The 27,454-nt window shown below is 46.4% G+C and overlaps 1 protein-coding gene across 6 annotated transcripts in view; it reads right to left on the bottom strand.

Moving 5' to 3' along the window:
- KCNN3 (potassium calcium-activated channel subfamily N member 3) overlaps positions 1-27,454 on the bottom strand; it is a 164,154-nt gene that overhangs the window by 41,557 nt on the left and 95,143 nt on the right. For 5 of the 6 annotated variants that reach the window (XM_066261980.1, XM_066261981.1, XM_066261983.1 and 2 more), the window contains exon 3: positions 25,536-25,954. In XM_066261980.1, the coding sequence (XP_066118077.1) occupies positions 25,536-25,954 (419 nt within the window). Of the gene's footprint in view, positions 1-20,851; positions 20,899-25,535; positions 25,955-27,454 lie in introns of those variants that run through there. The other variant, XM_066261986.1, reaches the window with a different exon arrangement.

The following is a 27,454-nucleotide window of genomic DNA, read 5'->3' as shown; positions in this document are numbered from 1 at the left end:
CCAACACCAAGCAACAAGAGAGAGAAAAAAGACCGCCGAGTTACAACTGAGAAAGTGTCCAGGAGGGAGGGGACAGGTGCACTTAGCAGAAACTGTCTCTGAGGAGACAACATTTATAGCACCCAGGACAAACAGGGGTGGAGGGTCTAGCTCTGGAGAAGGAGGCGGGGGGGGGGGGGGATGACCATGGAGGGAGAGGCAGGGTGGATAAAGAGGTGCTTTCTCAGAGTCAGCCAGCACTGGGCTTCAATGAGTGGAGCTGAGTGAACACATGGCACTGCTGACCTGCACTGTCACCTGCATCCCTGCGTCCTCGCTTCCTCTCTTCCCCCTCCTCTATTTTTTCTTCCCATTGCCTCTCTGTTCTGTCTTCTCTCTCATCCTTCTCTCTCTTCTCCTCCTGTGGCACCCCACCCTTGCCTCTCTCTATCTCTCCCCTCTCATTTCCCTTTTACTGGTTCAGCCTCTTTCTCACTCCCTCCTGGGAGGAAGGACAGGGGGAGCCCCACAGTGAGGGGGCTGACAGTCCCTGTGAGGACACAGTCTTTGCTTCAGGTTGGTTTTGCTTATCCAGTGAGCTGGCACTGCACATCTCCCGGAGGCCGGATGTCAATGGCATAAGACGGAGCTGCCAGCAGGGCCAGAGTCCTGTGATGCGAAGTGGGGGCTGCGTGGAGTAGGAACACAAATCTCGTCCTCCCAGGGCCACGGAGCACAGCACCCTGCTCTTTGGACAGTCATGTGTCCTTCATGGTTTCCCTGTCACCACCCAGACTTCTGAAATGGCCCCAACCTCCCCTCTGAGCTTCAGACTCGCACATCTCTCTGGCCATGTGGAACATCTCTGGGAGGGATAGCAGGTCAATTAAGCTTAACTTACCCTAAACCCTGCTCATTACCTGCCCCTTCCCTAATATCCTGGTCCCCTCCACATCCTCTTCTCTTCCTCCTGCATCTCCTTTCTGGGGACAATAACACCATCTTGCCATGCCGGGACCCCAGACACTCCTCTCTAACTTCCTCCATCATCATCCCACATCCGATGAGGCAGTCCTGTCAATCTGGGCTCTAGTTCTTTCAAACCTGTCCCTGACTCTCCATCTCGGTGGAAGTGGCTTCCTGTCCCATGTATATCACTACAGCAGTGTCCCCAACTGGTCTCCTTGTCTCACGGTCACCTTAGTGTTCCCCTCACACCTCCCTCTACATTGCAGCCAGGGAAATCTTTCCAGAACAAGACCCTTCCCTGCTCAGAAGCCACCAGTGGCTCCCACAGACCTTGGGTAGCAGGCACAGCGGTGCTCTGAGCCTCGAGTGGAGACACTGCAGTATCCAAACCCTCTATCTAGGACTAACAGCAGTGGAAGAACTGACATTTGTGAGTGATCTACTGTTTCACGTCAGGATAATTCCAAGGCTGCCCCTATGATAACGGCACTCTCACTCTCTGTGTTCTGATTTGCTTTCTCCAGTGGCAAGGAAGGGGCAGCACTCCAACTAGCCCAATGGAAATGATTCATAACCGGGGCACACCCACAGCACTAGTCTGGTGTCTAAGTGTCATCTCTCCTGCATCACTGGGTTAAAAAAACAAAAACAAAAAAAAATAAGTAAATAAATAGAATTGTTACTTTGAGAGAAGATTAAGCCCAAACTCTTTAAACTGATGACAGAGGTCTGGCCCCTGCCTACTCCTCCAACACCGAGTGTAGCTGACCTCATGGCAAACAACTACTGATTTTCTCTCCCACCCCATTTTCTTCCCACCTCTGAGCTCTGCTTATGCTGGAGCACTCTCAGGCCCCCAAAATCTCCTCCTTCAGGAAGCCCTCCCAGATCAAGTGCCCTCTGCAGAGCTCCCTTAGCTCCCGCGCTCCTTGAGGTCCCCTCCCACCACGGGACCTATCCTGTACCTGTTCCTTGGGCCCTCACTTCTGCATGGCCTCTGCCAGCCCGGGTGGCCAGGCCCTTGAGGGAAGCTCAGCAGATGTGCTAAAGGAGGCATGAGTGAAGGATGGCTCCAGGGGTGGTAACAGTTAAACCTCATCTTATCTCCTGCCCCTCTGGGGGCCTCTGCTTTCTCTCACAGCTGCTGTCTTTGGTTTTCATTCAGCTCCACCTGACAGGGCCTTAGTCTGCTGCCTGTGAGCTTTTCTCTCCTGGTTGAGCTTTTTCCAACATCCATCATCAGTCACAGAGCATGACTCAGAAACAAAGGGGCACCACAGCTTCGTTTTTCATATACAGAGACAAGAATAACAGTGGTTGGAATTCTTGCAAAATATTCCCTCAAAGACCTTACAGACAATTCCTTTCTCATCTCATTTTATTTCTGGGACTATGTCTGCGAGGTAGGTAGAACTAGACATTGACTCCTATTTTAAGAGATAACAATCATCATCATCTGCCAAGAATCAGCCGTGTGCCACATGGGCCAAAGCTGGTATGCATTATCGCATTTAATCCTCACACTGTGAAGATTAGTAATGTCATTTCCCGTTTTCTTGAGTTGGAGACTCAGGCTCAGCCAGAGCAGGGAACTTGCACAAAATAAAACATCCACCGAGTGTGAGATTCTGAGTGTGACCTCGGGCTTGGCTGATTGCACAGCCCCATCTTTGACCATATTGTCCCCATGAGGAAGTGGAGGCTCAGAGAGTTTTCAGTGGAGAGCTTGCGGGGCTTCTCCCTTTCTCAGGTTTCTGGTCCTGGATCTGTATTGCCGTGTGCCAGCCTCACAGGGGAGTCAGCCAGATCCAGGGCTGCCCTGTTCAGTAGCATAGACTGTGGGCTGAGCAACTGCGGGAGTACTATTCACCAAGACTCCAATGTGAATAGCGCCCCCTGGAGGGAAGTGCTGTGTAAGCAGTGGTCTTGGCTGCAGCCTCAAAGGAAAGAAGGGTGTTTTTCTCCTCTCAGTCATGCTTCCCAAAGAGAATTAAAGGCAGGCAGCTCCCCAGGTGAGCAAATGTTGAGGAGGGCCCAGAACTGCAGTCTCACCTGGGCAGCGTTAGTGTGGGAAGGAGGTGGGGACTGCCCTGTGACCAAGAACAAAGAGAAACCCGTTGGAAGAGATTCTCTGCGAAGCTTTCTTGTTACTATTTCCCAGGGCAGTGGAGCTTCAAGGGCAGGACGTGGGAGCTCTGGCTGGATGACTCCCCCTGCCACTGGGAAGAGGGGTGGCTTAAGAAGAGCCCGGACACCAGGTGAGTGGGGAGAACTCTGACTCAACCCAGGCAAGCACCAGGTCTGGGGCACACGGCTGCGGGGCTCTGGGGGGCTGCGGGATGCTCTCTGGCCTCAAGCAGCCTGCCCGAGGAGAGCACTTGCCTCTAACCCCTAACCTCTTTCCACAGGCTTGGGCGTCCTGGTGGCACACTTCTTTGGAATTATGAGGTGGGCTTTGGTCATGTGAAAGGTTACAAAATCTGGGGTGGGTAGGGTCTCAGGTGCTGGTCCAGGCCTGCCAGTCACAGTGTCAAACCACCCAGACCTTGGTTTATACGATTAACTAGGAAGTCCTGGTACACATCGGAAATAATGCTAATTCTGAAGCTCAGTCCTAGATGGAGAAAAGAATGGAGATAGCCAGCACACATCCAGCTTTCCCCCCAAGGGGGCTTCTTGCCAAAGGAACTTCTAAACCTCCAGAGCTGGCGTGCCCCGAGAGCCCTGACGGCAGCTGCTGGAAGGAAAGGTTCACATCTGGAGGCTCAGGCCAGCGGCCTCTGCAGCCCTCTCTGCTCATCACCGCTGCCCCAGCAAGGAAGGAAGGGCTGCAGCCACAGTCAGACTGTCCCCGGCTCAGCATCACCTTTTTCTGCCTCTTGAACTGAGAAATTCCTGCTGGAGGAAAAAAAGGGAGCAAGACAAAGAAGAGATGACCCATCTGGAGGTTTCTTCTGTTTGCAGGGCCTGAAGGGAATGGTATAAAATCCCCTTAGGGTCGCTGTGGTCTCAGAGATCTGGGCCTCCATCTGCTCATCTGAGAAATGAGGGGTCACAGGAGCTTTCTTTCGGGACCCTTCCAGCTCTGAGTGGCTATAACTCTCCAAGCACTTTGTCTTACCCATTGCCACATAGGCAGAGAGCTGGTTGTTAGGTCAGGGAGTGGGCAGCTGCGGCTCCCATCCTGAGGCTTTAAGAGGCCGTGTTTGGGAAGACACAGATTTCCAGGAGGCTTGCCCTGTGCTGAGGGTCCCTTCCTGCAGAATGGGGTTCTCCTAGGGAACATTAGCCTGACTCCCCCCCAACTTCTAGGCCTTTCTGGGGAAGGGAGAGAACAGCATGGACACATGGTCAAAAACCTGGCCTTTTGGGTCAGCTTTGTCTCTGGGAGTCACTGAATCTTGGGCTATGTCTAATCTGACAAACCTCATTCTTTCAGGTAAGGAAATGGAGGCCAGAGCAGAGCGTGCTGGGCCCAAGTCCACTGTGTTTCTCACCTCTATGCTGTCTCTTCATACCCTATGAGGCACCAGACATGTCAGCCCGGGAAGGTCAACCCCATCCTGGGAGCTAAATGGGAGCTCAGATTCTCTTCAACTTGCTGTGTGACTCTGGACAAATTGCTTTCTTTCTCTGGACCTTGGTTTCCTCACATGTAAAATGTGAGGATTTGATTAAATAAGCTCTAGAGCCCCTTCCAGTTCTAAGGCAGGTGTTTCTTTGGTCACACTCTATTACCTGCCACCAGCACTCCCCTCTACCCAGTCTCTGGGGAGCTTGTGCTGGTCAGACTGCAGCTCCAGAAGCCACGCGGCTTCACAGACTGCCGGCCTTTGGCACCCCACGGGGAAGAAGATGAAATGAGAGTTCAGATAGAAACTGCCTAGCAGCTGTCACCAGGGTCAGCCATACCTTGGGGGGCCACAGCAGGTGACCGCCAAGTTACACAGAACCTCTGATGGACCCTAACCAAAACTTTTGACTAAAAAACACCTGTGATTCCTGCATCAGGACAGAAGAAGGTGAGCTGGTACCTCGGCCATTATAAAACAATCAGCACAGCTGCTCTCAGAGATACCATACAAGCCAATCTGTCTGCCGGTCTGTCTCTCTCCTCCCAGACAGGCCACCAGAGGCATCTTCATCCCAGCATCCCCAACCCTGGCTCTGTCTTACAGGAAGCAGCCATCACAGAAGACACTTGTTACATGTTGCCAGGCAACAAAATGCTTCCTGAAAACTGCAACCCACCTCTGACACTTCACAGGACTGGAACCAGCAGATGAGAGGAGGCTGCCAGAACAAAGGAGAAACTTCGGGAGGGAAAACGTTGGAAAGAAAAATGAAAGAGCCCAGACAATTGCATGAAGTGCCAAAAAGCAAACAGATGGGAGAAAAACTGACTCACTTAAATGAGGGAGCCAGAGAAGGAGACGTGAAGGAAAGTCCTCATGTGTCAAGTCCTCAAAAGTCCTCCTTTTTCCCTCTCTCTCTCTCTCTGTCATATCTGTTGTGATTAGAGTGGAGTTGTTGATAAGGAAGACCATGGTCATGATAATGATGATGATGATTCCTTGGCTGAACACTTATCTATGGGCAACTACTTTTATCTGATGGGTGATTTTATTAAAAACAACCTCAAGCAATGCCACAATTCTCCACAGACTTTCCAGGAAACACAATTATTCTCTAAAACAAATATTACCACTGCCATCACTACTATTCCTTCACCCAAATATGGGGTCAGTCCTTTGCTTGTCAGTCTAAGTGACCGTGGGCTCTGGTGTTTGCAAGCAATGAGTGAGGAGGGAGAGCCAGAGCCAGCCCCCTGGGATACTCAGGCTGGATGACCCGTGGTTGCCAAGGGGACCTGGGAGGGAGGTTTGGGGACAGCAGTGAGATTCTACTCCATTTACTTCTCAAAGCCCTCATTCCCTAATTTCTAAGATGGGAAAATTACTCCGGCCACGTCCACTTCGCAGCATGCTGGGCCACAGAGAAGAAGCTATGTGGATTGTAAAGCTGTGAACTATCAGATAGTGTTTCTTATTTACTCAAAAACCACTAACCTCCTACAAGCACTAGGCAATCTAGAAGACATTTTCTCACTGGCCTACCATTTGCCAGGGGACAGGCAGTTAGACAGCAATCTCACACTAGGGTGGGCAAGTTACTCCACTGTCCTTGGCCTCAGTGCTTCCTTCAGTGAAGTGGAGATAATACTGCAAAAGCTGATCGGAAGGGTTAAGTGGGATGACGTATGCAAAGCACTGACATGCGCTTAATAAATGATGGCTCTCTGCTTCCTCAGGCCTGAGGCCGTCCTTGCCCAGGCTCCCGACCCTGGCTCGGAGGCTCACCAGCCCTCGGGCTTTGCCTAATTTGGCTGCAGTGACAGTCTGGCAATCCTCAAGAGAGCATAGTTTAATTTCTAAAATAATGAAAAGCCTCAAGACACATTTATTCCCTAAATAAAATGCACAGTTTAAATTATAAATAAGAACAAAACAAATTAAGAATGCTGGTAACTAAGTGGGAGCAATTTCGTATGTTAAACTTGACAAAGTAATTATAAAGCTACTGCCCAGTTAACTATATTCACATTTGCTTAACTCTGTAAGTTGAAAGTATAGTTAATTACTTTATTAATTTTGACATATACTTTCTCAGAAAATGTCTAGCCAGTCCCCAACACTGCCTACCCCCCAAAAACTGATGTGGCAGTCAAGGACAATAGGATGTTTCTACCTGTATCCACTAACCCAGGGGTCGGGAACCTATGGCTCGTGAGCCAGATGTTGCTCTTTTGATGGCTGCATCTGGCTTGCAGACAAATATTTAACAAAAAAAAAATAATAATAACGTTAAAAATATAAAACATTCTCATGTATTACAATCCATTCATTTCCTGCCTGACCAGGCAGTGGCGCAGTGGCTAGAGCATTAGACTGGGATGCAGAGGACCCGGGTTCGAGACCCCGAGGTTTCCAGCTTGAGCGCAGGCTCATCTGGTTTGAGCAAAAAGCCCACCAGCTTGAACCCAAGATCACTGGCTCCAGCAAAGGGTTACTCGGTCTGCTGAAGGCCCGTGGTCAAGGCACATCTGAGAAAGCAATCAATGAACAACTAAGGTGTTGCAACTCGCAACAAAAAACTAATGATTGATGCTTCTCATCTCTCTCTGTTCCTGTCTGTCTATCCCTCTCTCTGACTCACTCTCTGTCTCTGTAAAAAATGAATAAATAAATAAAAAATAATAAATAAAACAATCCATTCATTTCCTACCACTCATGTTCATGGTTGCAGGTGGCTGGAGCCAATCACAGCTGTCCTCTGGGACAACACCAAATTTTTATTGGGTAATGCCTAATATACACGCGTTGTTGTATGACTCTCACGGAATTACATTTTAAAATATGTGGCGTTCATGGCTCTCTCAGCCAAAAAGATTCCCGACCCCTGCACTAACAGAAAGTGGCTTCCCATTAAAAATCACTGGTTTCTTATAGTTCCAATCACAATTTCTGTCTAGGTAGCAGACAGCATGCCCTAAAATAAATTATAAAGTGACATCCAAGCCCAAAATAAAAGAAAAATTTATTTTTCTTTGCACATTACACTTTCTCCTTTGACCCTTGAACAGTAACATAAGATAACTCTCCAATTTAACAAATACTCCAAGAGTCCTGTGGCAGGCAATCAGGTTCCTGGGGTCCCAGGCTCCACTGTCCTGCAAGTCAGGGGACAGGCCAAACCACTGAGTCTCATTGAGTCGCCATGTCCTAATTCACAAAACATTGACTCTGGACTCCGTCCTGCCTGCTCGCTTCCTAGGGCCATTGGGAGAGACAGGGGAGCACTGTCTTTTTTTTTTTTTTTTTTGTATTTTTCTGAAGTTGGAAATGGGGAGGCAGTCAGACAGACTCCCACATACGCCCGACCGGGATCCACCTGGCATGCCCACCAGGGGGTGATGCTCTGTTGCAACCAGAGCCATTCTAGCGCCTGAGGCAGAGGCCACAGAGCCATCCTCAGCGCCCAGGCCAACCTTGCTCCAATGGAGCCTTGGCTGTGGGAGGGGAAGAGAGAGGCAGAGAGGAAGGAGAGGAGGAGGGCTGGAGAAGCAGATGGGCACCCCTCCTGTGTGCCCTGGCCGGCAATCGAACCCGGGACTCCTGCACACCAGGCTGATGCTCTACCACTGAGCCAACCAGCCAGGGCCAGAGGAGCACAGTCTTACATTTTATTGTTTCCACAGTCTTTCATGCCTTCTTATCTGAACTCCATAACCCACCTATGGAGCACGTAAGACAAGCTTTATCACCAACCTAAAGATCAAAAGAATGAGGCTCAGGAAAGGAAAAAGATCCGGTGTTTGTCCAGAACCAGCTACAGTTGTAGGCATTTGTCTTATTTAATAGATGGTTATTGACTTGCCCAAGGTCACCTGGCTGGTCCATTAAGATAGGCTGAGAGCCTGGGTTCTCTGAACTCTGGTACTAGTGCTCTCAATTTTGTAGGCAATAAGACCTTACATTTCTACATTTGTGGTGGTATTATTGTGAAGATTCACAGTAGGCCTCCCCAAGATGTGCCACTTGGGCACATGAATTATTTTCAGCTGAAGGCAATCGAGAGCCTGAGGACTCATGTGAAACTTTTACTTCTCCCTTAAAGAACTGAAATGAAGGGACTTGTCCATAATAAGAGTTATCACCAGAAATAACTTTTTTGACCTATATGGCAGTACAAGCATCTAATTTCTCAGTGTCTGCTCTTCTAATTGTCCAGTAAGTGACCTTCCTCCCCTTTGAAACCTCAGGCTCCTGACCACAGCTTCAGCTCAGAATGTAATATAATATACATCTCATTTTAACTTTCTGTCTCTGAACCTTTCATGCATGTAGGGTTCCCATAGTACATATGTAATTAAATTTGGTCATTTCCTCTTGTTAATTTGTCTCACACATATTTAATTATTAGACCAACTGAAAGAACATTGAAGCAGAGGGAAGAGTTTCTTCTTCCCCCACATTACAATCATTGCTAATGTTACTGAAATTGAACCAAACTGGTTTTATCATAGGTTGACTGGGGTTGGACTGGAGAAGAACTTGGACATTAAAGCAAATAATATGGACTTAACCTTCTAGAGGGAGATATTGAAGGGTTTAGGGGTAATAGGATGTATGTAGTGATAGTATAATTTGAAGCCAGAGCAGTGATTTCTGTAGTCTGATGTAATGACAGGGATCTGTATTAGTGAGGGTGCAGGAAAAGATAACCTCAACAGACACCATAGAGTAAGAACCATAGGGCTTGATGCCTGAATAGAAGGCAGAATGGAGTTAGATGTCGGTACGAGGAATAGTTTTCAGCCTAAAAGATAGTTATGGCCCAATAGCCTTTCTCCCTTTCTTCATGGGTAAAAAAAAAAACCCAGGAATGAGCAATGATTACCAATAATAAAGACTACATTTTCCCAGGTATATGAAAGACCAGTGGCTGTGAATGGAAATGACACCTGTTACTTTTAGGAAATGCCTTTTTTTTTAAAAAAAAGAGCACATCTTATATTGGCCCTTTCTCCCTCCTCTGGCTAAAAGGTAGATGGAATGACCGGAGCTCCAGCAGCCTTCCTGAACTCTGAAAGAGGAGCCATGTACCAAGGCTGGCAGGGCAGCCAGAGAGAAAGGACCTGGGTCCCTGAGGCCGCTGAGCACCTTATCTGCTTTGGACTGATGCTTTCCCTGTCTTCTTTTGCATAACAAAGAAACTTCTGTTTTGTTTAAGCAACTGCTATTTTGGGTTTCCTGTCACTTGCAGCCAAAAACTAATATTAACGGATAAAATTCCCAAAGGAAAGAAGACAAGAACAGAGAAGCAGAGAGAAATTAGGGGCAGCATGATGAGTATGAACACACACTTGATACACGGGATATGCAGTGCAGGAGAACGTGCGAATCAAACTTAGCCTGGTACGCAGGAGGCACTTGAGAACTCCACACGGCCACCAGCACTCTTCTAAGTCCGCTGTCTCTTGACTGGCCTGCTGCAATGGTTTCCTAACTCATCCTCCTAGTAGTTTTCTTCCAACTTTTTCTCCACAAAGATACAAGAGTGATACCCATCTGTAGCTCAAGTCCTGCTACACTCACATGCCCGTCCATTCCACTCTCCTTCCAGTAAGCCCACACACTACGCTCATCACCAGCTCAGGGCTTTTGGCCACGTTGTTCTTTCTTTCTGGAGAGCTTTTCCTCTCTGTCTGTAAAAGGCTCAGTTCTTCTTATCCTTTAAGTCTCAGCTGAAATATAACCTCTTTAGAGAGACCTTCCAAGCAGGTCCCAGCTGAGTAGGATCCCTCTCCAACCTCATTACTTTTTGTAAAATCACTGCAACCATGTTTTTTAACTCCTCCACAGATTTCACATTACACACTTGTTTCTTGACTTTTTATAAGTCTTCCCTTATAGACTGTAAACCCCATGAGGAAGAAAATCATGTGTAGTTTATTCTCTAAGGCATGTTTAATTCCTAATAATATTGCCTGGCAAATAGTAGGGCTCAATAATTATTAATAACATTTCTTAGCAAACTATTCATAATATGAGCATTACAGCCCAGGGAAGAGGCTTGCCTCAACATTTTGACTGAGGTGTGGATGCATCCTTGCGAGGGGATGCGTTCTCTGGGGGCAGGCATGATGAAGGGAAATGGCAGCGAATGTCCAGCCAGAAGAAGCAGATTCTGGTGGAACAGATAGTGACGAGGAGGGACCAGCCTGAAACGGGTCCTGAGGGGGAGAGGAGGCCGTCTCAATACCTGGTGCTCAGGCAATCCTGTTGAAGATCTGCCAGGGCCAGGCAACCACTGCTTTTAGCAGCAGGAAAACTAAAGCAGAGAAATAGACCCCTCAGGCCAGCCCCCCCTTCCCCTTGCTAAAACTGGGTGCAGGGTATGAGTCTCTTGACACTCGGAGTTCTATCTGTTCCCCACATGGCTTAACACCCTTCAGTCCTTAATTCAGCTGTGGCTCCTGTCAGGTGGTAGGCCGTGTGGGGTGGGGGTGCCAGTTACTCTCTGCAGGCTCAGGCTAAGCAGGGTCTTTGCGATTGTATTGAGGCAAAGTTAACAATAAAGTGTGTGGCTGCAGAATGAGAGCTGTCAGAAGTGCCTAGCCTAACCAGAGCTGTGCCCTGGGTCTCAGTCCCCAATTCCCAGGCCATTATTTCTGTTCTGGGCACCCCCTACCCTTCCTGTGGGCCACTCCCAAGCTCATTAAAAGGAGAACAATGCTGAGAAAATGGAAGTTTGCCTAACACTTGGACACTGTGTCCACTGATGACCAGAGAGGTAAGTGAGCAGAATAATGGAGACTGACAGAGTCCTGTGATGAGTTGTTGGAGGATTAGAGGCCATTCATTTGGAGAAGATGAAACCTGTTCTCAAATATTTAAGGGACCATCAGTGGAAGAGGGAATACCAGCCTGCTTCACTGGGTGTTCACTGGGTGCCAAATGCTTTCCCCTATGCCAAGGGTTTTTTGTGAATTATCCCAGTTCCTGGATGTCTTGAGGCTAACTTGCCCAAGGTTACCTGCTTGTCCGAGCATGAGCAAGACCCCACGTCCATACCTGCCTAAATGGCAATGGTTAAACCACCAAACAATGCTGCTTGAATTTCTTGTGTGTGGATACAGGTAACAGAGGTAGGACCCAAGATGGAAACTACAGGAGTTAATTTTTAACCAATGCTAGGAAGATATTTCTAAGTCAGAGCTGTCTGCACATAGATTGAAAGGCCTTTTAAAGTGATAAATTCCCTGTCCCAAAGGGTGTTCAAAGAAATAGCATGTCTCTGGTCAAGTTAAGGACATTTACAGTGTGCAAGGTAAATGGTGGAACCAGGAGCCAAACTGTCCCTTTACCCTGAGCTCAGGCGGTACCTGCCACAGGGCTCAGCCTCTGGCACACAATGTTATTGCTAACATGTGTTGGCTCAGCTGAAACGCGTTTAAATTTTTCAAAAGAAGTTTTACTTACTAGGGGTTGTGGCCCCTCTGTTGTGGGGGTGGCAGAGCCTATCAGACCTGTCTCAGAGTGTCTGGGCCAGCCTGCAGGGGTCTGTTAGCAGGCTGCTCCCACGAGCCTCTCAGGAGAACAAATGGCCAGGTGTGTTAGGGCTGGTAGGTTCCCAAGGCCACTACTCCCAAGGCACCAGGAGACTATGGTTGTGCCTAAACTCCTGGGCACAGAAGGGGTAGTGGGCATCTAGGCAGAGGGGACTGTGGATGGAGTGCACTCGGTGAGGTGCTATTTGGAGTATAGCAAGCTCTCTCTCACCCATACTTGCCCTCAGCTAAGCTTCTCAGGAACTGGGGCCAAGGTTCTAGATGAAGGGGTTGGTACTAAATAGGAGAAAAGCTTATGAAAGATCCTTCAGTGGTTGGGGCTCCACACCAGCCAGGGCAGTGGAAGGAACAGAGGAGCGGAGAGAGCCCACTTGACACGGCCTGGGCCACCGAACACATGGACAGGCCTGTGGGTAAGCGTCTAGTCCCCTGCTGGCAGATGCCTGCACTGGAGATTCAGGGCACAATGGATCACCAGGGGCAAACAAAACAACCCAAAGTTGACATAATATGGATTTCCTGTCTCAGCTAATGTCAGCCCATAAATAGATGTGGCCAGGATGGCAATAGGAACCCCTCCCTTTTCCTTACCTGAGCTTTCTCCAAGGACCTTGTAGCAAGGTTTGTGGCATGGTCTCTTCCCAGTGGTGCCACCCTTTCAACTGATCCCAGAGGATGAGGTGTCAGCCAGGTGCCCTTCGGCATCCGTAAGAGACAAGCAACTTTCTGTGATACATCTAGCATGGTTCTTAGCTGTGTACCATCTTTGGCAAAATGGGAAGATGGTCATCCCAGCCCATATTTTTAGGGCTTAATTCTCTCATGGATTCCAAGTGGAGAAAGGTTGGATAATCCTTACCAACCGGAGAAAGAACCTGGCACGTAGCTGTGCTTACCTAAGGCAGAGGTAGGGAAACTTTTTGGCTGAGAGAGCCATGAACACCACATATTTTAAAATGTAATTCCATGAGAGCCATACAACGACCCATGTACATTATGCATTATCCAATAAAAATTTGGTGTTGTCCCGGAGGACAGCTGTGATTGGCTCCAGCCACCAGCAACCATGAACATGAGTGGTAGGAAATGAATGGATTGTAATACATTGAGACTGTTTTATATTTTTAAGGTTATTATTTTTTTTTATTAAAGATTTGTCTGCGAGCCAGAAGCAGCCATCAAAATAGCCACATCTATGGCCTGACCTGTGGTGGCACAGTGGATAAAGCGTCGACCTGGAAATGCTGAGGTTGCCGGTTCGAAACCCTGGGCTTGCCTGGTCAAGGCACATATGGGAGTTGATGCTTCCAGCTCCTCCCCCCTTCTCTCTCTCTCTCTCCTCTCTAAAATGAATAAATAAAATAAAATTAAAATTAAAAAAAAAAAAAAAGAGCCACATCTGGCTTGCGAGCCTTAGGTTCCCGACCCCTGACCTAAGGCAAAGATCCTGGAAGCAGAAAGCCTTTGGTGATCACTTCCCAGAAGAGATACTGTAGAGAAACCCAGGATAACACAGCCTGGGGTTATCTGGGGATGACCTAACTGGAAAAATGGAATGGTTTTACAGTGCAATATGGAGTTCACTTTGCATCCACTGTCCCTAACTCACGTGCTTTCAAATGCTAATTTTATGGAAATTTCCCTGTTTGCCCCAGTTCTTCATTCTCCTAAGAGGTGTCATTCATTCATTCATTCAAATATATAAGTAACGTTATTCTTTAATATAAATAGAAGTACAAGGACACTTGTCACAAATTAATCCCATGCTCAAGGTTCAAAGAGCACAAAATTACTGCAAATGAAAAACAGGAAAGAATTATTGAATCAGAAATAACAGAAAGAAAAAGCGGGCTGTGAAGGAGCAGGGATGGGGAAAAACGGAAAGTCTGCACAGGAAATGAGAGTGTGTGCTTCCAGAGACCCGAGTGAGAAACGGCCCTGGGGCAGAGCTCCAGGCCCGGAGCCACCCGCGGGCGCTCGCGCCACAGCAGAATTGAACTTGAACTCGCGTGCACCCTGCCTCTGCTGGTGGAGACCCCGCCCCCAACCCCCCTTCCCCCTCCCCGCGCTCGTGCTCCTCCGCCCGCCCAGCGCCCCCTGGCGGAGAGAGCCTGGGCACAGCCCCGCACCAGCCTCCTCCGGGCCTTCGAGGTGCAGAAACCACCTGCTGACACGCGGTTTCTCCCAACCCGCTGGGCCATCAGAGCCTCTAAGGCCCAGAGCCGGTGCTGAAGAGCCAATAGAGCCGTGCCTCCGATCACCCTTCACCTGCAGAATTCCACCTCCTCCTATAAACGTCCCGCGGCCACAGACGTCTTTAACTGACACAACGTTCCGGGGCAACGCGGGAGGGGGGGGTTGGTCTCCAGCCTAGGCTCGTCTTGTCCTGCAGCCTGGCTGCTAGGTCGGAAGGAGATCCCTCAGCAAGGAACTTTCATTGCGCTTTTCTGAGAGGGTTATTTGTAAAAACTGAGCCATTGAACTTGTCTTTCCAAGCCCTGCTGATATAAAACATGAGTTCCTGTGGAAGATGAAAAGGGGTTTTGTGGAGGGAGAAAAAAAACAATGTTATCTCTTTCCATTAAAAAACAACAAATACATATATATTAAGGCATGCATTCTCATTGTAGAAAATACAATACAATGTAATGAAAAATCACATATAACAGCCCACATAGAAAACAGCTTAATATTTACATATATTTTCCATACATATTATATATTTAAATTATTATAATATTTATATATTTTAACTGAATAACATCCTATGTAATACTGTATGCTCCTTTTCCAAATATCACACCACACTCTTTCTACCTTATTATAGTCTTCAAAAGGCTGATTTTTTTTTTAAAACTGTTGCCTAACTACCCATCATATGGACATGCTGAATTTATTTAACCATTTAAATCTTGGACAGTTACTTGGTTTCTGATTCTCCACTGCTGGAGACAGCAGAAAACTCTGAACATAAGTTGATTATTGCGTTAGAATAGCTTCCTAGAAGAATTACTGGGTTAAAATTCCAAACTTGTACAGGCTAGCATGACATACTATTAAAATGTTTCCCAGAAAGACGGTGCTAGTTTTCCTTTTTGCCATCAGTGTGAGAGAAACAACCCCATCACTATCAATAACAACTTTCTAAGTAGTGAATTATATTTATTTAAATTTTTGTCAATTCCAGAGGAGAAAAAAGTCATCCTCCTTGCAGTTTTAACATGTAGTTCTTTGATTAGTGAGACTAAATATGTGTTTCATTTTATTGCCTTTTTGTACTTCTTCTTCCTTTATGGTTGTCTATTTTTAGCCTATTTTTTACTGAAAACCTGAGTTTTTCTGATTGGTGTCTAAGACAGCTTTGTATAATAGGAATATTTATCTTTTGTCATGTTTGCAGCAAACATTTTTCCTAGAGTAACATCTGCTTTTTATTTTTTATTTTTTTTCTGAAGTTGGAAACGAGGAGGCAGTCAGACAGACTCCCGCATGCACCAACCGGGATCCACCCAGCATGCCTACCAGGGGGCGATGCTCTGCCCATCTGGGGCGTTGCTCTGTTGCGACCAGAGCCATTCTAGCACCTGAGGCAGAGGCCATGGAGCCATCCTCAGCGCCCGGGCCAACTTTGCTCTAATGGAGCCTCGGCTGCGGGAGGGGAAGAGAGAGACAGAGAGGAAGGAGAGGAGAGGGGGAGGGGTGGAGAAACAGATGGGCGCTTCTCCTGTGTGCCCTGGCCAGGAATCGAACCTGGGACTCCTGCATGCCAGGCCGATGCTCTACCACTGAGCCAACCGGCCAGGGTCAACATCTGCTTTTTAAATAAGTTTATATTTCTGAAGGACAGAAATCTAAATTTGTGTATATGCGGTTATTAAATACACTAGTCTTTTCCTTCTTGTTTCTTCTCTTCTGACATTTTTTTGCTAACCAGTTCTTTTTCATCTCAGAATTGATTAAATATTCAGTTTGGTTTCTAGAGCTTGTTCATACTTCTTCTTTTATATTTGGCTCCACTTTGAATTTATTTTGGTGGCTGGTGAGAGATGAGGTTCTAATTTGATTTTTCATCCAAATAGCCAGTCACCCTATTAACATTTATTAAATAATCTCTTGCTTCATAATTGGTTTTCTTTTCCATATATTGGGTTCTTACATACTAGGGTTTATTACAGAGTTTTCCAATAGGTTTCATTGGTCTGTCATTACTAATTTTTTAGTAATGCCATAGGGACTTTACTTGAATTTTATAATACATTTTAAGATTGAGTAGAAAAAGTTCCCCTCAATGTTTTTTTTTTACAAAAAAGCCTGACCTATCGGTGGTGCAGTGGATAGAGCGATGACCTGGAATGCTGAGGTCACCAGTTCAAAACCCTGGGCTTGCCCAGTCAAGATACATACAACAAGCAATAAGCAAGTGATAAACAACTAAAGTGAAGCAACTATGAGTAGATACTTCTCACTCCCTACTCTCCTCTCTCTGTAAAATCAATAAGATAAAATCTTTTAAAAAGAGAGAAAGAAAGAGAGATTTCTATTTGCTGAGCACCTGGGTCTTGTATTATCTGAGCATGCCCCACCCATGCACCTTTCTATTAAAAAAAAAAAGTTAAGCTAGTCTTGTTTATTTCAACATCCTTAGAATCAGTAGTTATTCCCCCTTAAAATTTCTAATTTTGTTTGTGTTTCCTAACTTTTTTCTTAATGAGATTTATTAGACATTGGTATCACTTGTATTTTTTTTTTTTTTTAAAGGAAGAGGAGGGGAGATAGTGAGACAGTGATCCCATGTGCCCCACCTGGGATCCATCTATCCTGCAAACCCTGTCTGGGGCTGATGCTCGCAACTGAGCTATTTTTAGCACCTGAGGCTGATGCAATCAGACCAACCAAGCCATCCTCAGCATCCGGGGCCAATGCTCGAACCAGTGAGCCACTGGCCCTGGTAGGGGAAGAGGGAGAGAAGTGGAAGAGGGAGGGGGAGAGAAGAAGATGGCAGATTCTCTGTGTGCCCTGACTGGGGATCAAACCTGGGACATCTATATGGTGGGTGGATGCTCTATCCACTGAGACACTGGCCAGGGCCTCGTTTGGATTTATAAATTTGTTTTTTCAGTTTTTTAAATTCATTAATTCCTATCTTTGTTATAAACTTAATCTGCTCTCCTGAAGTTTGTTTATTCTTTTAATGAATTCAATTTATTTACATGTTTTACTTTTTTTAACTGAAAAACTTTAAGGATTTTTCCATTTTAGTACAACTTTGATTACACCTTGAAGTTTTGATATATAGAATTGTCATTGTAATCTTTTAAATAGTAGTTTGAATCATTCTCTTTTGACCAAGATGTAATAGAGGAGATTGCTTTAAAACTCTCCCCCAAAAGTTTTTGAGTTGAAGTTTTACAACTTATAGTTCCAAAATATATCTGAAAATTTTTTTCTGATGTTTTGAAATGTGTGGCTAAGAAGTTAACTGACTTTTGTAAATATTCTGCGGTGCTTTAAAAGGATCCTGTGGTGGCACAGTGGATGGAGCATTGACCTGGAACACTGAGGTCAGCGGTCTGCAACCCCAGGCTTGCCGGGTCAAGGTACAAAGGAGGAGCAACTACTATGAGCTGATGCTTCCTGCTACCCTCCCCTCATCTAAAATCAATGAATAAAATCTTTTTTTTTTTAAATAAAGGAGATGTATTATTTGTTTATAGGCTACAAAGTTCAGTATTTATCAGTTAATTAAAACATTCCATAATTCAGATTCTTAACCTCATTTATTTTTGCATAAAAGCTCAAAATATTACTATGTTTAGTCTTTTTATCTTTCTTAAAATGGTTGCTTTGAACTATTTAATGGTTTTTGCTTTGAATTCAGCTTGGTTTAAAACGGTGACTTCTACTCAGTTGCCCTTTCATTTGCACTTGTCGAATAAATCTTTGATATTAATTTCTTTTTCTTGGTCCTTCCGTTTAGGGTACCTCTTTTTTAAATAGCATGAAATTAAATTTTGCTTTTAAATCCTACCTAAGCAAGAGACATTATCTTCCAATAGGGGAGGTAAACTCAATTTTGTTGTTATAAATTTTAAGTTTAGTGTTTTTCTCATCTTGTTTCGTGTGTCCTGTTTTTAAACTCTTCCTTCCTGCTTCCTTTATTTTTCTGTCTGATGTTTGTGTGTCTCATCCTGTGATGTGGTAAGTACATATTCTCAGGGTAGGTAAGGGCGAGGCTCTCAGGCAAGGCGTTGGGGCCTCAGGTCTGCCATACCCTGGCTCTGTGACCCAAAGCCATTGCTTAACCTCTCTGTGCCTCAGTTTTCTCACATGTGGAATGGAGAGGACAACAACCCCTGTACCTCACAGAACTGGGGTGCAGGTTGAGCAAAATAATACCTGGCTGATGCCATTGTTATCATTATTGCTATTCTTTAAAAATTCTATCTGCGGTTATCTTTAGGTTTAAAAATGACTTACACTATATGTCTCCAATTATTAAAATCAAGTGATAAGGCTTTTTAAAATTCTCTTCTACCTAAGATGATGAATTTAGCATGCTTTTACTAATCCTTTCTAGCCTCCTCTCTTTCAACGTCTTAATCTGAGGGTTTGCAGCACTCTAATTATTATGGAATTACTATTTTCCTTTCACACAGTTACTCTTTCCAGAAACTAGTTTTTCTAAAATTTGGTTCTGTAACCATGCTTAAATGTCATCTGGATTTCATGTTATCTGATTTCAATGCTGTGTGCCTATCTTTCACATTATTCCATTCTGAAGCTCTTAACTGGGATTCATCCCTGGGTCACCTGGTAGGCAAGCTCCCCCAAAAGTATTATAGGCTGTTTATCTTCTGAGTCCACAGAACTCCAAGAATGACTTGTTTTTCTTGTTTCCTTATGTAAATGGCAGCAATGCCTTAACGTCCCCTGGGATTTAAGGTTCCTGAGGAAAAGTCTGCACTGTGTTGCCTGTGTGCTTCTAGGATTGCTTCACCTTATGATTCAGTAAATTTTCCAGGAAAAAAAAAAATTTCCTCCCCATTCTAACAGGATAACAGAAAGCCTTTCTGATTTGCTTAATCTTAACCTCCCATCACCCCTTAGCAGGCCAGTTCTGGAAAAGTTTTCTTCATGCATGTCCTTGATTATGCTTTTATCCACCTTATTCTGGTTTCTTTCTCCAAAACTAACACTAATTCTTGGATTTGGTCTTGAGTCTATAGCTTTTAGTTTGTTCCCATTCACCCTCTCCTCTCATGTCTTTGTTCTTGTCTTCTATATTCAGTGAGAACTTTTCAGTTTGTCCTTCACATTCCACATTTTAAAAAATTCAGTGCCCCCGGTGTCGATTTTCTTTTCGCTAAAACAATTTTAGTTTTCTGGAACTTGATGTTTATGTGAAACAGATGCGTGTTTATGTCGCACGTGCCCACTCTTCTTTGTCACAGAGACCACGTCGTTTGTACCCTGTGAGGGATGCCCAAGAATCTGCTTTTTGTTCCTCATAATTAGGAGTCTTCTGCATCTCCAGAACTATTTTCCTTTTATTAACGCTGCAGATTTGTTTCAAAGGGCTGGTGTAGGATCCCCTTCCCTCCCCTGTCCTTTCTCTTTTCCTCACTCTCCTCCCATCCCCTGCTGTGACATTCCTCTTTGAATTACAGTGATCTTTCCAGAACTGGCACCAGGCAGCAGGACTTCCTGAGGCAGCCCCTCTGCCCTATGGGGTGCTGACTTCTTTCTGTGGCTGGAGGGCAGGGTTCCTAGGTCTAACAGGTTTCATCCAGTGTGGCAGGATATGATCCCACTAACTAGTCCTCTGAGAGCCCAAACCAGTGGTTTACAAACTTTTAAAATCATATACTCCTACTACTAAAAATGTTTTGAGTATGTATTCTCCTCCCGCTACATGGATGTTCGTTATAAATTGCACCCATGTATTACTGTCTACCTGCATATTAAAATATTAGCAGAGCTAATTTTTTAGATAAAAATAACTATGACTAGAAGATCTAATCACTTCTTCCTGTTGCCTTGGGGGTCCTTGCAGGTGGTCCACATAGCAGGTTATGCTTCAAACCCAAGGGGCCGTGAGAAACCACAGTCCTCAACCCATGATTCTCAGGGCTCTTCTCAGCTCAGCCCAGCACACAAGGCCTCTTTGGGGGCTTGCATCTCCCGATGCAATGTGCTCCCTCCTGTCGATGGTCTCCCTACTGCTTCTTTGGAGTTGAAGGTTCTGTCGGAGGTGGGAGGAGCTTGTGGGAGGAGGGAGTTTATGCTCCTAGACTTCTGGCTGGTGCTCAGCTGGGTGTCTGAGATGGAGGCAGAAGAGAATGGAGGAAGGAAACCTCTTTTTACCTCCCTTATGATGGAGGTGGCTCTGTTTTAATGAAAGAAAGACTAGGCCACTAATTGTTTTTCTCCAGTTTCAAGGGCTAGGTCTCCAGAATCAAATTTCTTATTATAATACAAATAACCAGAAAAATATGAAAATTCATAACATTCTCACTAGAGACCTGTTGCCAAGCTGGAGATACTGAGGCAGCCCATGTGTACAACTTCAAGCCTCAGGAGGGAAGAGTACAAAGGGAATCCATTCAAGAGGCTGTTAGGTCATTTATAAAACCCGGCTCCGCTCACAAGACTCAGCCCACTTTATCAATGTTATGAGAGGACTTGCTGCTCCTCCAATAGAGATAAACACAAACGTGTGAGTTGGCAAACCTCTGCTCAGGGTGCGCCAGAAAGGCCTGCTTCCCGTACCTGCTGGGCTTAGGATAAGAGCTGTGGAAGGTCTCTCCGTCGGCAAGGCTGCTCGGCGAGTGACAGTGTCTAATGAGGAGGTTCCTCGGATGGGCTCTGGGCAGCCTGTGGGAGGCGGGCAGGCAGCCAGGAGAATCCCAGAGAATGCCGAGTGCCACAACTGTCAAGCCTCGGAGCCCATGATGTAATGCCTCACTGGGGTCCAAGGAAAACAAGCCTGCTGTTGTCGCTGCCCTCCCAGCAACCGGCTGCTGCCCTCCCAACAGCAGGCTGTTCTGGGTAATTACTAATTCCCCCTCCCTACTTGGAAGGAGGAAATGAGAAAAACCTTTATCATCACATAAAAGCCAGCCCAAGACATGAGAAATGTCTTTCAAAATGCATCTTGCTGAAGTGGGATTTCCATAGCAACTTCAAAAGAGTGTGTATACAACTAGAGATAAGTCCAGGCTGATGGAAGCCACCTGGAATGTGAACAGCCCTCCTCCAGGCGTCAGCAGACAGGAGTTTTCCTAGAACCTGTCATGCTGCTATGTGACCTTAGGCAAGTCCTTTACCCTCTCCGCTGTCTCACGTAACAGAATCAGGATCAGGTCAGGCTGAGCGAGAACAAGGTCATCCTGCCCACATCACCCACCCCAGTCCAATGCGTTGGTCCCCCAAAGCAGCTCCTCTCCTAGTCTCTGTCCAGCCTCGGGACGATAAATTCCTGTCTCGAGGTCTCTGCCAATCTTGCTTATTATTTGTCATTGGGAAAGGACGGTGGTCATTTAAGCTAGATTCTAAAAGAAACTGCTTGGTCTTTTTAAGAGAAGTGTGTTGCCTGATTCAGAAAAAAAACATACTTATTCATAAACTTTTCACAGTTCTCTGTGCCAGGTTCCTGGAAAACAGTCTCTGAGACTGAGATTGGGGTGCAGGAAGCCCGCTGGAGCTGTGTTGGAGATTCCCAGCCGCGAGGAGTGAGGGAAGTGGGACAGGGCGGAGGGAGAAGATGAAGCACTCTGTAGTCACAGTGGGGCCTCCAGGGACCCCTTCAGTGAGCCCTGTAGCCTGGGTGGCCCTGTAGAGTTGTCCTGTGGGAGGGGAGGGGGCTGGGCCTTTAAACTCCTGCACTGACATGTCACTGGATGCTTGCTGCTCTGGGCAGGGAGCTTGACCTTGGCTGAAGCCACTCCTTTTAGCCACGGTAACTCTGGGAGAGGACTGGGCCCCAGCAGACACCCCAGCCGAGGGGCTGAGAGCCTGGGCCTACAGGGGAGGGGGCATCTGGAAGATGCACTGTGGCATCCACCACACTTGGATCTGTTTGAATTTAACATAAAGTCAACCCTGAAGGTAGTGCAATAAAATGGTTAAGAGGCAGACGAAACAGCAAGACTGGGGTTTAAGTGCAGTCCCAGTGGCTCTGAGACTCTCAGATGGGGAAAGTCATCAGGAGAGTTTAGGCTTCAGTTTCCCTGGAAGTGCCGGACTCAGCCTGGGGTGACGAGGTAACTATGAAGTTCAGAGTCGGAATCCAGTTCAGGTCTTGGCTTCACATTACTAGATGTGACCTCAGCTCATTTTAGACCTCCACTCTAAATTGGGGACAGCTATTCTACCTCTATCATGGGTCCATTGTAAAAGCAAATGGAGATAACATATAGGAATTATCTCTCATAGAACTGGCACAGGCTGAACTCCCAAAAGATAGGAGCAATGAGAAAACCTACCATGGCTTTAATAGACCTCATGTTGGAGCTAAGCAGAAGCGTTTTGGTCAATGGGCCTTTTTGTAAGAGAAAGGGAAACTTTAGGCAAACTTCTGACTTGCTCACAGTTCTCTGTACCTTTGCATTAGGATCAGCTGGGGCTTGTCAGTCATGTCTGCAGACAGAGGCCTGCAGGGCCATTCAATGCCAAATAAAGTGCAACAGAGTACTTTGCAAATTATGTACTTTGAAGCACACTTATTCTCCAATAAAAAAAAAGTCACCCATACTTGTTACACATTTAATAAACAAAGAAATCTCACTTGCAGTGACTTTGCCTCATGGTCAGCTCATTTGCTCTCTGAAAAATGAGGTGAGCGTACCTGCCAAATAGAGTTGATCTGAGGATGAGGAAGATTTCAAACACCCAAAAGGGCTATGCAAATCCAATCCATGCTCTTAGAAAAATCAGTTTCAACCACTTAGAACAGAAAACAGGAAGAGCACAGGTCTGCATATAGTAGGAATTGGTTTGTACATATAGTAAGCAAAGACAGCCACAAAATTCTTAAGAGTTATAAAGATTTCCATTATTATTATTATTAATAATTTTCACTATATTGCATTTCAGTGTACAGTTCATATGCACTGTCTTGTTTAACTCTGACAACAAATTTTGTAAAGTAGATATTACTATCTCCAGCTTGCAGATGAGAAAATTGAGTCCCAGAGAGGTAAAGTGACTGGCATTATATTGCTCAGCTAAGAGTACTATGAGGAGTTTGGGGTTGGAACCCAAGCACATGCTTTCTCCATTGCAGAAAGAGTGTCTGCTTACCAAAGAAGGTTCATGAAACATTGTGAAGTGAGGTCTTACGTAGAGCAGATGTTGCAACGTCAGCTGCTAAGTAATAGTGGGGTTCTGAATAGTAGGTATCATGTGTCCCTGAGAATTTGTATGTAAGAAAGGTCTCCCAACTGTGCACTGGCTCTCAAAAACTGACCCTGCCTGGTTTAAGGGTCCTTGTCCTGCTACAGAAGAATTCCCTTAGTTTGACTGTGTGTCTCCTAGCCAAATATCTGAAAGAAATGACTGCAAACAGAATATCTCAAAACAGGTGGGAAATCTGGCTCAACTTCCCCTTGAGATGTTTTAGGCTAACTCTCCTTCAGAATTCTTTTTGCTTATCTCCAATGGGTTGGACACTGGTGTATGAAAAATTTGCCAATACAATTGTATTGGCAAATTGGCAAATTGTATGTGTTGCTTGATTAAGAGTGACTACCAGGATCCATGTAAATTACACAGGATGCTTGACCAAACCTCCCTACATAATAAAAATAACCTCTCAACTGAACATATCTTCCTTTTATCCTAAGAGATCCTCATTTTAAGATGAGGACACTGAAGCCAGAGAGGCTAAGTGACTTGCCCAAGGTCTCACAGTTACTTAGAAATACAGTGTGTCCGTAAAGTCATGGTGCACTTTTGACTGGTCACAGGAAAGCAACAAAAGACGATAGAAATGTGAAATCTGCACCAAATAAAAGAAAAACTCTCCCAGTTTCATACTTATTCAATGCAGTTCGATGTGGGCTCATGCACAGATTTTTTAGGGCTCCTTAGGTAGCTATCCCGTATAGCCTCTACAGACTCGTCACTGACTGATGGCCTACCAGAACGGGGTTTCTCCACCAAACTGCCAGTTTCCTTCAACTGCTTATCCCACCGAGTAATGTTATTCCTATGTGGTAGCGCTTCATTATAAACGCACCAATATTCACATTGCACTCTGGTCATGGATTCAAATTAAGCGAGCCACAGAACACACTGAACTTTCCTCTGTACCGTCCACATCTTGACTGGCATGGTCGTGGGCTGCTCTGCTGTATACATGGTGTTACGTCATCATCTGCGCATGCACACATGCTGCCACATCATCCTACAGAAACTGGGAAGGTTTTCCTTTTATTTGGTGATTTCACATTTCTATTGTCTTTTGTTACTTTCCTGTGACCGGTCAAAAGTGCACCATGACTTTACGGACACACTGTAGAATCCAGGTTTCTAACCTAGGTGTTCAGGCTCTACATGTGAAATCAGATTAAAATGACTATCCAGGGTCAGCCTGAAAGGGAGAGGAGTCACCAAGGACAGCTTGAGGGTGATGGTGGAAGGATATAGTTCTACCCTCGAGCTTGGTGGCAGCAGTTCTGAGGGGCTCGCATTTTGTGCTAGAGCCCCAGATCTATTAGGCCGTATCCCCCTTCTCTCCCACCAGCTGCTTCTGAGTCACTCTGCCCAACCACCAGCCTCCTAAAACAACGTTTCGCAAAATGTGGTCCATAAGTACAGTGCTTCTCAAACATAAAGGTGCATGCAAATCACCTGGTGAACATGTTAAACTACAAATTCCATTTAGGAGTTCTGGGGAGGCCTGAGATTCTGCATTCTAACAAGTTCCCAGAGATGCTGGGGCTGCTGGTCTGTGGAGCAAGCTTTGAGTAGTGAGGCATCAGTAGGTTATACATTGAAAAGGGTTTGCAGGCAAACACTTTTGAGAAAATCTGGACTAAACAAAATCAAACCAGTTTCACTACCGTAGGACTTCTCAGAGCCTTTAAAATGCTAGTAGCATAGTTAGTCTCCAATGGGAAGAGATAATACAAAACTTGCAGTGTTACAGCTGAGAAAAGTTAACAATGTAACTAGAATGCGCTGATATATTTTGGTTTACAAGGAAGGAAAGGAATAATATTATATATGCATTTCCCCAGCTTACCTTGGTTACAGTGTTTTCACTTTGCAGTTCATATTCAGCCTGACTGGGTCCTCCCTTTTCCCATTTTCTCCTGAGGTGTGTGGGTACACGCCCCTCTCCTCTGTCAGGCACAGCATCCTGCACCCTGCTTCTCCTCCCGCCTCTACCCTGTGCAGGATCTGCGCTGGAAGACAGGGGCTGAGTGGAGACCGCGACCCGCAGGAATACCTTTCGCAGACGCGAACGGTCCAGGCCGCGATGATCCACAGCGAGATGCTGAACACCAGCAGCACGGTGCCAGGGCAGATGGTCATGAGGGTCTTCATGACGAAGCGGGTGTTGAAGTTGATCTTGTTGAGGGCCCCAATGCTGCGAGACGAGGCATCTGTGAAGAGCTTGCTATGCAGCAGCATGACGCGCGCGATCAGATACAGGCGCAGGAACATGGGGATGGACAGGATGATGTCCACGTCCGCCTCCGCCCGCGAGGGTGTGTAGGAGAAGGCCAGGCGAGCTGTCCAGAAGAACTTATACTCGCCGGGGATGGGGTGGATGGCACACACCAGCATCTCCAGACTGATGTAGAGGATGCGCTCGTAGGTCATGGCTATCCGCCAGTCGTCCGCACCATTGTCGATCACGAAGAGCTGGCAGGAGCAGAGAGCCCGTTAGTGTAGCCAAAATGGAACCCACAGTGCACGAGGGAGGACGGGTCAGCTGACCCACCTCAGAGCCCTTTCTGGAGCCCTAGATTGTGTGGTGAGCACTCTGGAAGGGGTGTGGGGAGACCTGGCTGAGGCATTCACTCTGGGGGCCTCCATTTATGTGAATTTCTTCCCAAGGTCTCTTCCAGCTTGAAGGTATCCTCAAACTGACTTTCATGAGGAGGAGGAAGAACAGCTCATTTGTATTAAAAACAGGTCCCTAAACTCTGGCCAGGCCCTGAACTAAGCCCTAGAGGGGAATCCCAAGATGAAAAGTTAATTTCCTTTGTGAGCGAGCTCACAGGCCCGCAGAGACTCCTCTTCCCATTCAGAGAAGGGACCCACAGTGTTGCTGGCAGCGCTTTGCTCTCACGCGGAGCAGCAGGGTGTTCAGGTGTGGGCCCTGGAGAGGAGCTTCCTGGGCCTGGATCCTGATCGTGACACCGACTAGCTCTGGGACCTTCGGTGCCTCTGTGAGCCTCTGTCTACCTAGTTTGCTCATCTGGGGGCAGTGATACCTGTAGCTGCACAGTGGTCACTGTGAGCCTGCAGTGGATTAGTATATACAGAGTGCATCGAACCTGCCTAACGCCCCGTAAACACTCTGTAAGTATTAGCTATTATTATTTTTATCATTATTAATGGACGGGGTCTCAGTCTTTCGGTGAAATAAGGGCTGGACTCTATGATGTCTAAGCTCCCTTCCAGCCCTAACCTTCTGTGAGGTTCCCACTGGCACAGCAGGAGGAAGGGCAAAACAGCTGAAACAAGCATTGACAGAGCACCTGCCGTGTGCCCAGCTCAGACCGTGCTGAGGTTCACACATGGGGACGGGCTTAGACTGCTCTCACGGAGGTCCCACTACGGGGACTCAGGGTTGAACCACACATCTTTGAGCATTGGGTTCATGGGGGGGAACTATGGGATGCACTATGGAAGCAACTGGTGGTGGGGCCAACTTCGGCCCAGGTGACTCTAAAGGAAGGTGTGATCTCTAAACAGGAGAGGATTCCCAGACTAGACTCCTCCACTCTGCATCCCCAGGGCAGCTAAGCCTGGATGTTTTCAGACACAGGTTTCCACCACCTGCGGAAACGTTAAATACCTAATGGCTGCTGAAAGAGTTCCCTTTGCTCTACTGCCACCAGCAAGCCAAGCCATGGCAACGTGACTGGCTGGCCAAACTCCTCAAATACAAAATGAAAACCATCCAACCTATCTACAATAAAGAATTGCATCAGGTTACTATAGTAACTGGGTTCACTCTGGGCAGGAACTGAAGCAACAAGTCATGGATTCCTTTGAGTCCCTGATGGGGAACGATATTGTATGCCATCTGAGTTAAAGGGAGGGTACATCATCACTGCCCAACATGACAGGAAGGTTCGGACTGGGGTGGTGTCGCCACTGCCTCTCAGGTGCCCCACTTCTGCTTCAGTTTCC

The sequence above is a fragment of the Saccopteryx bilineata genome, chromosome 2 (genome assembly GCF_036850765.1).
Source record: "Saccopteryx bilineata isolate mSacBil1 chromosome 2, mSacBil1_pri_phased_curated, whole genome shotgun sequence".
NCBI lineage: Eukaryota > Metazoa > Chordata > Mammalia > Chiroptera > Emballonuridae > Saccopteryx > Saccopteryx bilineata.
Note: the sequence above shows the minus strand (reverse complement) of the source record. Positions and strands in the feature narration are given on the sequence as shown.